We start from the raw sequence: 15,063 nt of genomic DNA on the forward strand, positions 1-15,063 counted from the left end.
TATGGGTAATAAATGGTTTTATTTCTAAGAGAAGGAGTCTCACACAATAATAATCTGTTCGTCCTGAGTACTGACAGAGCAGGGGTACAGTATAACTATTCCAAATATCTCTACGGCAGTTACAACATAGAACATTGTGATCTGTTTCCATCTCCCTGGATCCACTGGATAAGTTGCTTTGCTAGAAGGGTTTTAAAAGACTTCTCCTACAAAAGTGCAGAGGGAAGGATGTTCTGTATGGACCTGAAAAATGCTTTTTTCAGACTGAAAAAGGTAAATATTTTGCAGGTTCCGAAGCAGCCTTGTAGTTCTGATGGCCCAGCCTTTCCATCACATTTTTTATTCCAGTCATGCACATGCTTATCAAGATTGACAATGGAGAAGGAAAATCTGCAAACCTTGGGAAAGATTCTTAAATTCCACTCTTTCTCCCTTTGAAATTTGCTTATTATCAACCTGGAAAATATTCCTGAAATTACCAAAACCGCCCACGATTGTAAACATGTTCTGACCCCAACACGGTAAACTACCAACATGAACTGTAAACTGCAGGTGAATAAACTTGGTATCGTAACTGTGCAGTATGGCTCAAGTCTATGAAATATTTCTATCTGCTATCTGTTTACCTTAGGCTGTTCAGATTCTGCTAGCAAGGCACGCCCCACTGGGTATGTTAAGGCTCTTTCTCCTCTTCCCACACTCCCCAGCTTTCAGAAGGAGCTTCTTTCCCCTGGATATGGAATTCTTCATTCTGATAGTCCTCAGCATTGGATTTTGCCAAGCCAGTTCTCTCCAACAAGAAGTAGATTGTGATGATCCAGAAGTCGTCGATGCTGTGGCTAGGGCAATAAAAGTGCTTAATGAAGACCAAAGACATAGAAACAAATTTGCTCTTAATGACATCCTTCATGCCTACAGAACAGTAAGTAAAATTTGTAACAGCAGAAACATCATAATCTAGTCTATGGGAATGTCATAGTTTGGTACTGCATTAGAGGGCACCATCAGCACCCTCCACCCAAGGCTTAACTGTGGTCATCTGAAGGTTCCCACCAGATTTAATGTTCAATTTAATGGGAAAAAATAAATGCATGAAAAATAATCATACTTACTGTATTTAGTTCATTTTTCTCTTTTTTAATCCCACTCCCCCACCCTTTCCATTCCAATGAGCATTTCTATAAGAGTAAGATGACCCTTCCCAATAAATTCTAGGACGTTGAACTGCAGATCAACATAATTACACAAGTCTGACTCTGCATTCCAACCAAGTACTTTACTTTCAAGTACCTTTGTTTGGGGGTTCTCCCCAAACAGCCTTCACAAATCATGTGCTCTTCAGGTGGTTTCAGCCCTTTTAGGTAGGCCAAGTCTACCTAAAGACCCACCCCCCACCCCGCTCTGGTCCCCCCGCACCCATCTTGGACGGACTGGGGGGTGTAGAACCCCCGGAGTGGAGCGGATGGGAGCGGTAGCAGTGGACCGAGCGGTGAGGTGTGGCGAGCTCGGTTGGGCCCTAACAAAAAAGGTGGGCCCCGAAGGACTACGCCGGTGGCGCGGCAGCGGACGGGGCCGGCGGCGCGGCAGCAGACCGGGCTGGGCGGCAGCGGATGGGGCCGGTGGCGCGGCAGCGGGCCGGGCCGGCAGCGCAGCAGAAGACTGGGTTGGCACTGCAACACTGCAGCGGCGGACCGGGCCGGCAGCACAGTGGCAGACTGGGTCAGCGATGCGGTGGTGGACTGGGCGGGCAGCGAACTGGGCCAACGGTACAGTAGTGGACTCTGTGCTGCGCCAGAGAAGAAGTGACCGGTTGTTGGCCTTGGGGTAGCAGACCGTGTGGGTAAGGAGTGGGGAGTTTAAAAAAAAAAAAAGTTACCCATCCCCCCCAACCACCCCTAAGGCGGCTGGAAGCTGTGAGGGCCCTCCAGAGTGAATGAGAGACTCTCCCCCAGGGTGAGGGAGAGAGAGGGAGTCTGGGAGTGTGTTTGTCTGAAAGGGCACTCTCCCCCTGAGCGAGAGACAGGGGGTGGGTGAAGAATGAATGAGTGCCCCCTGTTGAGCAGTGAGAGAGTTTGAGGGGGGGCATAGTGAATGGAGGGGTGAGGGTTGGGCTCTGAAGGCGCCAAGAGTGGAAGCTGGTGCGCTGGAGGGCCTACCATCACCCTGTGGGAGATTGATTGTAAATAAGAATGGATGAATGGATGGAGGGAGCCCTACTTAGAGCCAGAGACTCCTGAGGTCCAGGAGTGGGGGCTAATGGATCAGGAGTCACTGGGGGCTACATGGCAGGGCTCATTATTGAGGTGGTGACGGGTAGGGGACGTTATGGCGGGAGCCAGAGGGCGGGCCATCTTCGGGGAAGACGCCCCCAGTGTTTGCTACCGGTGGCGTGTTCCGGCCCTCTGCACTCAGACCCAGGCCCTGGTCAGCAGATCCATAGGGGCCCTGGTTTCTGGCTGCTGCTTCTTAATGCCAGGTCAGTTAATAACAAGGCCCCCCTCATATGTGACTTGATCACTGAGGAGGGGGCAGACCTGGCATGTATTACCGAGACCTGGCTGGGCGCGGAAGGGAGGGTGCCCCTTTCAGAAATGTGCCCAGCTGGGTTTACGGTATGGCACCAGCCGAGATCCCAGGGCAGGGGAGGAGGGGTGGCTGTTGTTATCCGAGAGTCTCTTGTGGCCTTCAGGGGCCCTGCTCCACAAGTGGCTGGTTGTGAGACCCTGTTCTTCAAGTTGGGTTCCCCAGAACAGTTGGGAGTGTTGCTGCTGTACCAACCTCCCTGCTGCGTGGCAACCTCCCTGCCTGAGCTGCTTGAGGCCGTCTCGGGGCTGGCGGTGGAGCTCCCCAGGCTCATGGTTCTGGGAGACTTCAACCTGCCATCCCTGGGGCGTGCCTCAGAGGCAGCTCGGGAGTTCATGGCTACCATGGCAGCCATGAGCCTGTCCCAGATAATTCAGGACCTGACTCGAGACAGTGGTCACACCCCAGACTTGGTTTTCTTGTCAGAGCAGTGGCAATGCGATCTGAGGGGAGAGATAGATCTGTCCCCATTGTCATGGTCAGACCATACCCTGGTGTCCTTGAGATTCTCTCATGCCTCTCCACTCCGCAGGGAGGTCGGACCCATTCGATTGGTCCACCCCTGGCGACTGATGGACCCGGTAGGGTTTCAGAGGGAGCTGGGGGTTATACCCAGTGATCTGCTGCACAGTCCAGCAGAGGCCCTAGCTGCAGCCTGGAATAGGGAGGCGGCCGGGTCCTTGGACAGGATTGCGCCTGTGCAGCCTCTCTTGTCTCATCGAACCCGGCACTCCCTGTGGTTTACAGAGGAGTTGAGGGTTCTGAAGAGAGTTAAGAGATGCCTACAGCGCCGCTGGAGGAAGACAATGACTGAATTTGACCGAACACAGGTAAAAGCTGCCATTAAGGCCTACCTTGTGGCAATAAAAGCAGCAAAATGTCAATATTTCTCCGCTCTTATTGCGTCTGCAGAATGTCGCCTGACGGCCCTGTTTAAGATCACTCGATCCCTTTTGGGGAAGGTGGGTTCAGCGACCCACCTACAGGGCCGTGCAGAGGAATTTGCTGAGCATCTGCAGGACAAAATCGCTCGGATCCATTCCAAGTTGGACTCCAGGCGTGAGGCATGGTCTGGAGAGATACCAGGGGAACAGGCTTACCTAGTTATCTGGGAGCAGTTTGATCCTGTTGGACCTGAGGAAGTGGACAGGATCCTATGGACAGTAAATGCCACCAGATGCCATCTAGACCCTGTCCCTCCTGGCTAGTAAAAGCAGGCCAGGAGGTCACATGTGGTTGGGTCCATGCGATGGTTAATACATCCTTGGGAGAGGGGGTGTTTCTGGCGGCCTTTAAAGAGGTGTTGGTACACCCCCTCCTCAAGAAGCCATCGCTGGACCCTACTGTTCTGGACAATTTTCGTCCAGTCTCCCACCTCCCCTTTCTGGGGAAGGTGGTTGAGAAAGTGGTGGCTTTGCAGCTCCAGAGAGTCCTGGAGGAAACGGATTATCTAGACCCCTTTCAGTCAGGTTTCAGGCCTGGTTATGGGACGGAAACGGCATTGGTCACACTTATGGATGATCTCTGGCGGGAGCGGGATGGAGGCAGTGCAACCATCCTCACTCTCCTTGATCTCTCAGCGGCTTTCGATATGGTATCCTTTTGGGGCAGCTCAGGGAGTTGGGGGTGGGTGGCGTAGTCCAGGAAGTGGGCCTTTTTTGCAGTAGCTCCCACCCTGTGGAACATGCTGCCCCCAGAGGTGAGATTGGCCCCATTGCTCCTGGCCTTTCAGCAGAGTCTGAAGACCTGGTTCTGCCATCTCACTTGGGGAGGAGAGGGGAATAGAGTTACATGGGGATGGTTGTTATAGACCACTCCTCCCACACTTGGACTGTTTTAGATGTTTCATCGCTTGGATTTTTTATTCTTTATTTTTTATTTCTATTTATAGTATTTTTACTGTATTTTATTTTTTGTATTATTCTGATGGTCTTAATCACTTGTTGTAAACCGCCCAGAGGCCTCCGACGGGAGGAGATGGGCAGGGATAAATTAGATAAATAAAATTAAATAAATAAATAAAGTCAGGACACAGACTCCACAGGAATGAGTGGAACTCTACTTTATATATTTATTTTATTTACTTTATTTATTTATTTAGTAGGTGTAATGCTATCGTACTCATGGGAAACAAACACCTCTACCCATTGACTATAATGGGACTTACTTCTGAGTAGACTTGCATAGGATTGGGCTCTGAGAAATAATTATATATGGTCATTATACCATTGCTAAAACAACAAATCTAATGGTGGCCTAAGACTTTTGTACAGTAATGTATATTACAAAATAATTTTGCAATTGCCCATGAATGCTACACTCAGCTTTAAATGTACAATTTAAGCAATCTTATGCTCACTAGCATTAACATTTCAGAAACGGTAGGTGATATTGACATAAACTTTCTTCCCTTATCTTTAAAGGATTAAGTTATCTAAATCATTGTAGTGTCAACAGTCTCTAATTAATACTGTACAAGTACCACTGCAGCCAAATAATGTACTGTACTACTTGTATGTATACAATAAATCAATATTTAAAAAAGTCAAGATGGCAACCACAACGTGATCGAAGATCTGCTTTTTTTTTAATACATGCCACATGTAAAATGGATATAAAACAGGCAAAGCTTCAATCACACTATCAAAGCCATCATCTTGACTTTTTTGGCCATACCCTGTGGAAATGGGCCATCAATCTAACATCCACCAGTATTGTGGGGAAAGTTAGCTTGGCCTTGAATGCTTTGAATGTAGAGCACTTTTGACACAGAAAGAAAGTAGGGTCCCCAATTCTTTGGAGTGGCCAACTCAGCACTGGGGACCCTTCTCTCAGTATGTTGCTCCATTTCAATGAAAATGCCACAGCACTCATGTAAGTATTCTTTTCAGGCAGGCCCTGGAAAAAAAATCCATGTCATCTATGAAGCAAGAGAAACCACATGTCCTATTGCTGCAGATGAACCCTGGCAAAACTGTGACCTTTTAGGGATCTTGGAAGGAGTAAGTATTCATTCTTCCTCCTCTGAAGTAGCAGAAAGGAGTTGGGGGGACAGAAAAAGGAGAGAGGTTACTCACCTTCGGCTATGGGGTATATGGGGCTCCTAGGATCACCATAGGCAACAAGGCAAAAGATACTATTAGAATCTTTCGGGAAGAAACCACATTTTGGCACCAGCCTCAAAGATGAATACAATTAGGTAGATAGCCTATACTGTCATATGACATGTGTGTGTGTGTGTACATGTGCGGGCACAAGAAACTGGACCCTGACTAACATTCAAGAGAAGTGACTCCCAGATAAATCAAAACCTTCAGTCTTTTAGAGAGATGCCCATTTTGTAGGTTGTCCTGCCCATAAATGTCTGCCTTTGTTGCTGTATTGGGGGCTCATAATACAGGTAGTCCTCACTTACTGACCATTTGTTCAGAAACCATTCAAAGTTATGACGCTGCTGAAAAAATAACTTTATGGCCCATTTATGACCATTTACAACCTTTGCAGCATCCCTCAGTCACATGATTGCCATTATAGTCGGTATGCGTTGTCCTGTGCCTGACCTGTGATTTTTTTCTCCCCCCCACTTGCAGAACAGACAGATTGGAGAGAAAGGGATTGCAAGAGAGTAAGCTGTTTTCTCTTCTACACATCGACAGCAATGCAATTGTACCGGCAGCCTGAGGCTGGGAGCTGCAGGCACATTACCAAACAGCTTACAGACCTCTCTTGAAATCTCTGACCCTTCCCCACACCCTACCCCCCACAGAACAGAGTGATTGTAGAGAAAGGGATTTCAAGAGAGCAAGCTGATTGCATAGCATGTCCAGAGGTTCCAGCCCTGGGCTGCCAGTGCAATCACATTGCTTTCAATGTGCACAAGACAGCAAACAGGCACTTGAGCATTCCAAAGGGCAGGGGAGCAATTAGGAGGCAAACAAAAGCTGAAGGTGTGAAACTGAGTAATCTTGTCTCTTTCTAGCCAGAAAGCACAGTAGTGGTCATGTGATTTCCCACTTAGCAACCGCTTCACTTAGCAGCAGAGTTGCCAGTCCCAATTAGGATTGTTAAGCAAGGACTACCCATAGACTATTTTGTTTGCTCAAGCTGTTCAAAGATGCTGATTTTATTCACGCTGTATTTAATCACATATTTTATTTATTTATTTATATTTCAAATTTTGTCACTGCCCATCTCACTCAAAGAGCGACTCTGGGCAGTTTACAATAAAGGTAAAAATAAATACAGATGAAAATACAATAAAAACAATACTTCTTAAATAAAAATATAAATGTAAATGTAATATATAAATCCAAGATGGAGATATTAAAGTTCTTAATTTAAATTCATGAATTCATGGGGGCTTCTTTAGGGCACTAAGCATCCCCAGGATTGATTACCCCTCCTCCCACCACAAGCTAAGTGGCAGAGCCAGGTCTTTACCCCTTTCTGGAAGGCTAGGTGTCAAGTTCACTGTTTCAATGTACGGAATACATCGTAATGTTTCACATGCCATGGCGCTGACGTGCGTTTCTGTTTGGGAGGGAGTGGGGACCTGCCTCACTTCTGGGGGAAGAGTATTCCATAGGGCGGGGGTCACAGCAGAGAAGGCTCTCTTCCTGGGCATTGCCAATTGACAATCTCTCATGGACGGGGTCCATAACATGTCTTCTCTGCCTGACCAGGTGGGATGGGTCAATATAATGGGAGTGAGATGGTCCCTCAGGTAACCTGGACCCATGCCATAATTTATGCTGTTTATTCTGGCAATGAACTACTACTCTGTCAATCATCATCATCATCATCATCATCATCATCATCATCATCATCATCATCATCTATAATTTGCTTTAATATTATATCATTATTATGAATAGCCCTAATTATCCACACTCTTCCATATCCAATTGTTAAAAACTTGGTATACGTGCAAAGGTTTTCACATATCCAGTATTATAGCCTTATATTGGGATTACTTTAGGCATGTGCAAAATGGTGGTCAAGACTTTTACAGTATGTTTTTTAAGGGTTAGGTATAGGTGGCCTGAGGAACATACCTTCTGGATCAGGTGTCATAGAGCAGATTTTACTGGGTCAGCCCCTGGGTTGGATTAGCCACAGTGAGCTTCATGGGGTGAGTGGGGTGACTGTTTCCATCACCAGCCATGTACAGCCTCGAAACTGGGGTGACCCAGAGAGATCCCACATGACCTAGCAAGGACAAGGGGGAGCAAATACCAGGTAGATTCGGGCAGGTAACAGCAATGGGAGAAAAAGGGGAGAAGGTATCTTCTCCAGATCATCCTGGTCAAGATCTACCTAAGTGGTCACTAAGGGTTAACACCAGCTTGATGGCACATCATCAACTTATGGAAGAAAAAGAAAGACAGCCATCAACCCGGGAACCTAATCCTCAAATTCCTCTTGACTCAAACTCTTATAATATGCAGTTTTGTTGTCTGCAAATGGAATTCCCACCTGTATTTACTTCTTTTAAAAATCATGTTGGACAGTACTGGTGGTAGAAGAAAATAGATTGAGAAACGGGCTGCCTTTTGTTCAAATCAATTAACAGATGGATGCTAATCTATTGATATAAGTCCCAGTTTACCCACAAGAAGCAGCAAGCATATCTCTACAGAAGAACAGCATTTTCCCCCATGTTTGAATCCTCTTGATCTGTAGGTCTACAACTCTCAGAATTCCGTGACTTACACAGACACATTATTCATACCCCAAAGGAAGAAAAGTAGAGAGAAAGCCCTTTTCCTCCACTGGCCAGATGGATGAAAGGGGAAGCTCTTTATGGGAGAATCACAAGTTTTCTAAAGCCAAGCTTCCCCCTTTTGTACTATATAGAGATCATTGCATCTGTGCCAATTCTCACAAGTTCTCACACTTTGTTCTGCCCTCACATCTTTTTTCGAGATGTATTAGTTCCTTTCTTGAGGCAAATAAGACTGGTTTATTAGTACGGTGCAATCACTATATAGTCAATGGTAGATGTTTCCTTGATTTTGTCTCCACCGATCAGCTACAGTGTAAAGGGTGCCAGCTGATGGTTTAGTTTATATTCTTCAGCTCTCTTATTTTGTCCTTCCCTTTGTTCCCCTATCATGGTCAACTAGTAATAGAAGAATATAGAAGGGCGTACTAGGATTCAGAGAGAACATAATAGAATGATACATATACAGAAGAGATTAGAGAGTGAAGATACACATTTCATATCAAGAGATGTGGAATGTGATGGGTTCTGTTTCTTAACAGGGATAAGTGAGTTCATCCAGATCTTGGATTGATAAATGTGACGTCCCAACTAAAATGTCACAGCTAAACTGATGTCTCTCTTTGCTTCCCCTTACAGCAATCTGCAAACTGTACAGCTGACATTGATATTCATGAGTCAGAAAAGCTTCCCTCCATTTCACAGAAATGCAAAATTAACCCGGGTGAGTACATTTTTGATCTTGTTCCTTAACTTGAATGGAAATCCAACCCAAAGGGAGGATACGAGGTTGTAGAAAGCTGCCAGTGATAGTGGAGAAAAAAATGAGGAGTGGCTAAATGAAAGATCTATACCAACTTAAAAAAAATACTCAGGAAAGGATGATACTGGAGCACCTTGAGCTCCGTTTTCTGTTGTGTGAATTCAGTATACCACGGGCCAGACTAGATTTAAGAAGTGAATCATTCAGTTGCCAAATCAGGGATGCAGCACTACATTCTTTCCAAGAGTTGCATGTTGTTTAATGGCATCCATGGAAAGAGCAAAAATGTTTGGTCTTTTTTTCACTTTGGAGGGAGGTCAAGGGCTGAATGGTAGCCTTGTGCCTTTATTTTTAAACCATATTCATTTTGTCCCTTAAAAGTCCCACTGAATTGGAAAAATCAGCCCAATTTTGAGTGATGAAGGGTTTTAATGAGTGCAATGAATGCCTTGGACCCCAATGCCTTACCCCATTTCACCTCTTAATTTACCTCAATCCCCCAAAAGAAAAATGGGCTACCCTAGGTTGCTCTAGATGTTGTTCTCCAAACACACATTTTCCCCCCACAACTTTGCTAGACAGAGATGGGTCTAGCACATATGGCCATAAAGGTTCACAGTTCTCCAGACAGACAGGAGGCAGTCTTTGCAGTGGGCCAATAGGAGCTCAGGAGGAACCTCCAAAGGATCCTCTTCCATGAGACCCAGAACGTCCATGGTCTTCTGCTTTCCCATGGAAAAGAACACTTCCCTGCCAGGACATGGGTGGGTCAAGGAGGTCACATGGAGGAGCCTATAATCCCCCATCCTAGTATAAATCTGGGCTGATTATGGTCATCTTCAGGGATGAACTAAGATCTATCATGTAACTTAATGAAACTGCCCCCTGCTCTGCTTTCTAAGCATCCATTTGACATTTCTCCTAGAGCTATAAGAATGAAATAAGGTGCAATTTATTTAAGATACTTAATGATAGCCCACCTTTCAGTAAAACATACAGGGCAGCTGCATGTTAAAAGAAAAAAACAGAGCTAAACAAGAATGGGAACAACTGCTAGTGACACCAAACAAACCAAAGGAAAACATACTAAAGGGGATGATGTCATTTCACACCCACTTCTAACTGTGTTTGCAATATAGAAAAATAGAAAAGAGATGGCAGTGCAATTCTCACAGCTCAGTGCTAAAAGTTCAACATCAGATCTAAGGATTTGTAATATATGCTGGTGAATGCAGACACATAAATTAAGACTAGTCCTGCTCCAGCAAGCCCTGGGCAAATGTCTGTGCAAATGCATCCCAGATTATTAAGAAGCATTACTGAACTAAGCTTTTTAAAATAAATAAGGCAGGTTTTTTAATCTACCAGCACCTTTATTGGTTTCAGACATGTTCACAAGGTAATGGTGACACCTAGTTGTCAGCAGCATTAAGTGGCCAGGATATTGCTACACCTTGTTTTCAAAATGAAAATGAAAATCGACAAGAAGTGCACCTCTAGTTCTTATGCCTACGAAAAGTTCCTCTTTGCGCTTGGAAAAGAAAAGAGACAAAACTATGGGCAACTTCCCCATCCCTCCTTTCCAACTCTGTTAGAGATTTAATCAGCTATTAAAGCTACAGCATAATACATGGTTTTCCTGAATTTGACAAGTCCAAGTTTTAGCCCTGATACTAGTATTTATTTATTCAATTTATATTTATTTATTTATTCATTCATTCATTCAATTTATATAGCTGCCCATCTCAAACCAGTGACTCCGGGCGACTTACAATAATAAAAACAATCATACAATAAACACAATGCAAAAAATTAAATATAAATATAAATACAGATGAGAGATCTTAAAAACTATTGGTGTTAGCACAACCATGAAACGGGGCCCTTCACGCAGTCAGGGCCCCAGGCCCAGGCACAAAGCCAGGTCTTCAAGGCCTTCTGAAAAGCCAAAAGGTTCAGGGCCATCCTAATCGCAGGATGGAGGATGTCCCAGAGGGCAGGCGCCACAGCAGAAAAGGCATGCCTCCTGGTCCCCACCAGCCAACATTCTTTGGCTGACGGGACCCAGAGCACGCCCATCCTGCCGGACTGGATTGGATGGGTAGAAAAAACTGGGAGAAGATGGTCCCTCAGGTAACCCGATCCCAAGCCAGGAAGGGCTTTAAAGGTGACAGCCAGCACCTTGAATTGCACCTGGAAACACACTGGCAGCCCATGCAGCAAATGGAGCAGAGGTGTTACATGTGCTGAGTAGCTGACACTACTTATAACCCAGGCAGCTGCATTCTGTACCAGCTGAAGCCTCCGAATGCTCTTCAAGAGAAGCTCCATGTAGAGCGCATTGCAGTAGTCCAGACAGGAGGTCACGAGGCCATGAGTGACAGTGGGTAGTGCCTCCCAGTCCAGGAATGGGCACACCTGATGCACAACCCGAAGGTGTGCAAAGGCCCTCTTAGCCACAGCTGCCACCTGCTCTTCCAGCAGGATCCGTGAATCCAAGAGGACCCCCAAATTGTGCACCAGATCTGTCTGGTGCAGTGCCACCCCATCCAGGACCAAAGATGGAAAAACCTTGGTACTGGGAGGCCCAAACACCCAAAGCCACTCAATCTTGCTTGGGTTGAGCCGAAGCCCATTGTGCCCCATCCAGGCCCCTACAGCCTCCAGGCGCTGAGATAGGACATCCACAGCATCACTCAGGCGGCCTGGCGTGGAGATATAAAGCTGGATGTCTTCAGTATACTGATGATACCTCACCCCAAACTGTTGGATCACCTCACCCAGCGGCCTCATGTAGATGTTAATGAGCGGAGAGAGAACCAAGCCCTGTGGCACCCCACAGAGTAGGGGCCATGGACTGGACCTCTCCCCTCCTACCAACCGACCCCAGAGGAAGGAGGAGAACCAGCATAACACAGTGCTGCCCACCCCCAACTTTCAAAGCCAGTCCAGAAGGATACCATGATCAAAGGTATCGAAGGCCGCCAAGAGGTCAAGAAGAGCAAGGATGGTCACACTGCCCCCATCCCGCTCCCACCAGAGGTCATCCAAGAGCTCAATCAATGCCGTCTCAGTCCCATATCCTGGCCTGAATCCTGACTTAAAGGGGTCTAGATAATCCGCTTCATCCAGAGCCCTTAGAAGCTGCCATGCGACCACTTCCTCAACAATCTTCCCTAAAAAGGGGAGGTTGGAGACTGGACAGAAACTATCCAGATTAATTGGGTCAAGCGATGGCCCCTTCAGGGAGGGGTGCACCACCACCTCAAGAGCCGGCAGGACCACCCCCTCCCTCAAATTATGTGGAAAAAGGTAGATTTTGCAGCAACATTTGTAGCGTAGCAAATCATAAACAAGATGACTATGAATCTCCCCACAACCTATGCAGTTATCTGGTTTCTGGAGTTTCTTCTTCAGCCCATAAACAGCTTTGGGAGGCCCACTGTCTGCTTCTCATCTGGTCTCCTCTCTGTTCCCAAACATTAGTCTTCTTCCACCTCATTCCTTCACTCTATGTTGCAATCACAACTCCCAGAATTCACAGCCAGAAGAATGCTGGCTAGGAATTTTGGGAGTTACAGTCCTAATAGACTTGGTGGTCACCAGAAGGGTGCAGTTGGAGTAGGCTGCTGTACAGTCACTTTGTCCAGCCAGACTATAAGAGCCCAAATGTATATATTGTTGGAAGGCTGGGACTAGATGTCTCTTCTTTTTATACATATGTACAAACTACCATATTGTAATGGTTGCCTATTCTAACATATCAGGTCCACAAGTAGGTTCTTTAGGAAAACTGATTTATTGAAAGAATAGTATGCAAATACAGAGAAAGCTGAGAATGAGAGAAAGCACGCCAAATACAAACTAAAAACCCTCGCTCCAAACCCGACCCCGCCCCTCGCCCTGCCATAGCAACCACCCCCTCCCAGGTGTTGAGGAGCGTTAGACATCGGCCTGGGAAAGTAACCTTGAACACGTCATAACCCAAACATACATTCCAGAACAACAGCACAGAGGTTACAGCCCGGCACGGCTGAAATACCCCTCCCCGCAAATGACAGACATGGATCAGGAAATTGACATGCGAAACGTTACGATGTACCCAGAACATTGGAACGATGAACATGACACATATGTGCAAAGGTTAGATGTAATAAATCCCAATGTTGAAGGGGGAAGGTATAATTTTTTGCCTACCATTAATTTCTTTAAGATAAATTGCCCCACATTGCTCATCCTCTTCCAAACTACTCTTTTCATTCCTTATCTGTTTATTTTTTTTAAAAAAAAACCCTGTAAGCCTTACCTGTTTGTGTCCTGGGCACTGCAGTAATTTCCATGTTACTTCCATTTTTCATTTGTTTACTTTTGTTTTGCTTTCTGTAATTTATTATTTGCTTCCTTTCAGGCCCGGAGAATGTGCGATCCCATGCTCAATGCCGAGGTTGCTGGCATCCCATAGACACTAACAGTTCGGAAGTGCATTCTATTGTGAGACACACCATACAGCAATTTAACAATCAGAGTAACCACAGTTCCTTATTTCAACTTAGGATAATAATAAAAGCTCAACGTCAGGTTTGTATATGTTCCAATAATTCCGCATCTTAACTTTACAGAATTAGGTGATTTGGATAGATGCATAGTTAAATCTGAAAAAGTTGAATGCATGAATGCCCCCACCAAAATCAGTGGGGACTTCCTCCTTTTTGTGTATATTTTTGAAACCATCATATTTTAAAAAAACAGGCCTGTCAAATGTTGGCAAACCAGACAAAATACAAATATAATTCTGAGAGTCGCTGTGCAGTTTTATTTAACCTAATCCCTTTTCTCCTAACAAGATACTTGCTCTGTGCATTTCTCTTAAATTTCCTTGCAGGTGGTTAATGGATGGAATTACCATTTGGAATATTCGATAAAAGAAACAAATTGTTCTAAGAATACATTTCAAGATCTGAATCCAGCATGTAGACCCCTTCCTGGAGGTGTAAGTGAATTTCTTTTATATCATACTCCTAGAATAGATGATGATGATGATGATGATAGATAGATGATAGATAGATAGATAGATAGATAGATAGATAGATAGATAGATAGATAGATAGATAGATGATAGATAGATATGATGGGATATATCGATGAAGGAGAAAGAGAGATGGCTAATGGAGGGACGATAGGGAGATCAGTATAGATACAGATAGATGATAGATCCCTGAACAGTGTGCAAGAAAGACCTTTAAATGTTAACATGCATTTCATAATCTGTGATACATTCAAACACTGGACAGATTTTCTGCATTTACAAATCTAAACCATTGCAATGTTTATATTCGCTTTCTCTCCATTTAAAGCAGTAAGACCTGGGAAAATACATAGAAATATGAATAATGGAAAAATATGAGTTACAAATAACTTAGAAAAAGGAAGTGGCTACAGACAAACTACTGCTCCCTCTAACGTGCTCTAGGTGCAGTGCACGATAGAAAGAGTGTATAAGAGGGCGTTAAAATTGCAGATAGTCATATCGATTTGGAGCTGGAAGGAAACCAGCATCTGGCAAGCTTGTTCTGACCAAATCTCTGCCTGGGGAGTTGCAAACAATAGGGGCACTACTGAAAACACCCGCTTCTGAGACCCCATCAGGTGACAATCTTGTATAGATGGAGGGAACTGACCATCTTCGAGCTGGTTGGACAGACAGATGAATGCAGGAGAAGCTGGTCCATAAGAAAACCAGGTCCAGAGTCATATAGAGCCTTAAAGGTAACACCTGATGGAGTGTTTTAAGGTTAATAAAAGAACTCCAAGCAGCTAACAACGATCTTGCAAAGCAGAAGCATGAACCAAAACTTGCACATTAAGCTTAATTACATTCAGAAATAATTCAGTCTTCACACAGTAGTTAGATGAAGAGAAAAAAAAAGGTAGCTTACATTTATTCAGTAGATCTGGATACAAGTAGATTCATAGTAGAAAGCACTTATTCATCACT

The 15,063-nt window shown here is 45.1% G+C and overlaps 1 protein-coding gene across 1 annotated transcript in view; it reads left to right on the forward strand.

The window, feature by feature from the left end:
- Positions 1 to 669: 669 nt before the first annotated feature.
- LOC134499640 (kininogen-1-like) overlaps positions 670 to 15,063 on the forward strand; it is a 37,727-nt gene continuing 23,333 nt past the window's right edge. Inside the window, exons 1-5 of the mRNA XM_063306390.1 lie at positions 670 to 922; positions 5,475 to 5,585; positions 8,945 to 9,029; positions 13,477 to 13,646; positions 13,951 to 14,058. Coding sequence (XP_063162460.1) covers positions 671 to 922; positions 5,475 to 5,585; positions 8,945 to 9,029; positions 13,477 to 13,646; positions 13,951 to 14,058 — 726 coding nt within the window. The 5' untranslated portion in view covers position 670. The remainder of the gene's footprint in view (positions 923 to 5,474; positions 5,586 to 8,944; positions 9,030 to 13,476; positions 13,647 to 13,950; positions 14,059 to 15,063) is intronic.

This window comes from Candoia aspera, chromosome 6 (assembly GCF_035149785.1).
Source record: "Candoia aspera isolate rCanAsp1 chromosome 6, rCanAsp1.hap2, whole genome shotgun sequence".
Lineage (NCBI taxonomy): Eukaryota > Metazoa > Chordata > Lepidosauria > Squamata > Boidae > Candoia > Candoia aspera.